Source organism: Rhinolophus ferrumequinum, chromosome 23 (assembly GCF_004115265.2).
Source record: "Rhinolophus ferrumequinum isolate MPI-CBG mRhiFer1 chromosome 23, mRhiFer1_v1.p, whole genome shotgun sequence".
Taxonomy (NCBI): domain Eukaryota; kingdom Metazoa; phylum Chordata; class Mammalia; order Chiroptera; family Rhinolophidae; genus Rhinolophus; species Rhinolophus ferrumequinum.
In genome coordinates this window covers 5,204,767-5,206,319 of record NC_046306.1, presented here as the reverse complement: position 1 = coordinate 5,206,319, position 1,553 = coordinate 5,204,767, and the positions used below count along the sequence as shown (strand labels likewise).

General features: G+C 60.3%; 1 protein-coding gene across 1 annotated transcript; it reads left to right on the top strand.

The window, feature by feature from the left end:
• MC3R (melanocortin 3 receptor) lies at nucleotides 1-1,327 on the top strand. Its single transcript, XM_033095122.1, has one exon. The coding sequence runs from the start codon at nucleotides 356-358 to the stop codon at nucleotides 1,325-1,327; it is 972 nt and encodes a 323-aa protein (XP_032951013.1). The 5' UTR covers nucleotides 1-355.
• Nucleotides 1,328-1,553: the final 226 nt, after the last annotated feature.

Sequence of the window (1,553 nt, the reverse complement as noted above, 5' to 3'; positions counted from 1 at the left end):
TCTTGCTAAGAAAACAGCCGTAACTGTAGCAACCGGTGGCAGGTTTTCTGTTCCCAAGTGGGGATGTGAGAAGAGGTAACCGGTAAGGGAGAGAGAAGGAAGACGGCAGGTAAGAATATCTATAAAGCTATTCGTCTTGGAGAAGCAGAGGAAAGTTATCTGTATGTCTCCAAGGGGACTCGGTCTCTTTCTGTCTCCAGCCTTTCATTCTGGGGAGAACAAAATCTAAGTGTAGACGGGACAAGCATCTGTACCAAGTGTCAGGAGGCAGATCTCCTCCTTTCCCGGAAACAGCAGCAGCAGCACCCTCTGGACGCTGCTGGAGCCCCAGCGCCGCTCAGCCTGTCTGTGAGGGATGAACGCTTCGTGCTGCCTGCTGTCTGCTCTGCCGCCGCTGCCTAATGGCTCAGAGCACCTTGCAGCCCCTTCCTCCAGCAACCGCAGCGCCAGCGGGTTCTGCGAGCAGGTCTTCATCCAACCTGAGGTCTTCCTGGCGCTGGGCATCACCAGCCTGCTGGAAAACGTCCTGGTCATCCTGGCTGTGGTCAGGAACAGCAACCTGCACTCGCCCATGTACTTCTTCCTCTGCAGCCTGGCCGTGGCTGACATGCTGGTGAGCGTGTCCAACGCCCTGGAGACCATCGTGATCGCCATCGTCAACAGCGACTACCTGACCTTCGAGGACCGGTTCATCCAGCACATGGACAATCTCTTCGACTCCATGATCTGCATCTCCCTGGTGGCGTCCATCTGCAACCTCCTGGCCATCGCCGTGGACAGGTACGTCACCATCTTCTACGCGCTCCGCTACCACAGCATCATGACGGTGCGCAAGGCCCTGGCGCTGATCGCCGCCGTGTGGCTGTGCTGCAGCGTGTGCGGCGTGCTGTTCATCGTCTACTCCGAGAGCAAGATGGTGATCGTGTGCCTCATCACCATGTTCTTCGCCATGCTGCTCGTCATGGGCACGCTGTACGTGCACATGCTCCTGTTCGCGCGGCTGCACGTCAAGCGCATCGCCGCCCTGCCCCCCGCCGACGGGGCGGCCCCGCAGCACCACTCGTGCATGAAGGGCGCCGTCACCATCACCATCCTGCTGGGGGTGTTCGTGGTGTGCTGGGCGCCCTTCTTCCTCCACCTCGTGCTCATCATCGCCTGCCCCGCGGACCCGCGCTGCGTCTGCTACACCGCCCACTTCAACACCTACCTGGTCCTCATCATGTGCAACTCGGTCATCGACCCCGTCATCTACGCCTTCCGGAGCCCGGAGCTGCGCAACACCTTCCGGGAGATCCTGTGCGGCTGCAACGGCGTGAGCCTGGGGTAGGTCACGCCTGGGGTAGGACGCCAGGGCCGCGGGCCTGGGAACTGTCTGCTCACTGCTCACCCTCCACCCGGCCCCGAGCTTAGACAGAAGAAGGGGGGGGGAAGGTGTGAAAACGTGGCAGCGGCCACGACGCTGCGTGCCCTATGTTTCTAAGCTTGCACAGCCTTGTGTGGGACAGGCGCTCTGAAAGGATTCCAGGCTGGGTAAGTCACAAACTGACTTCCCA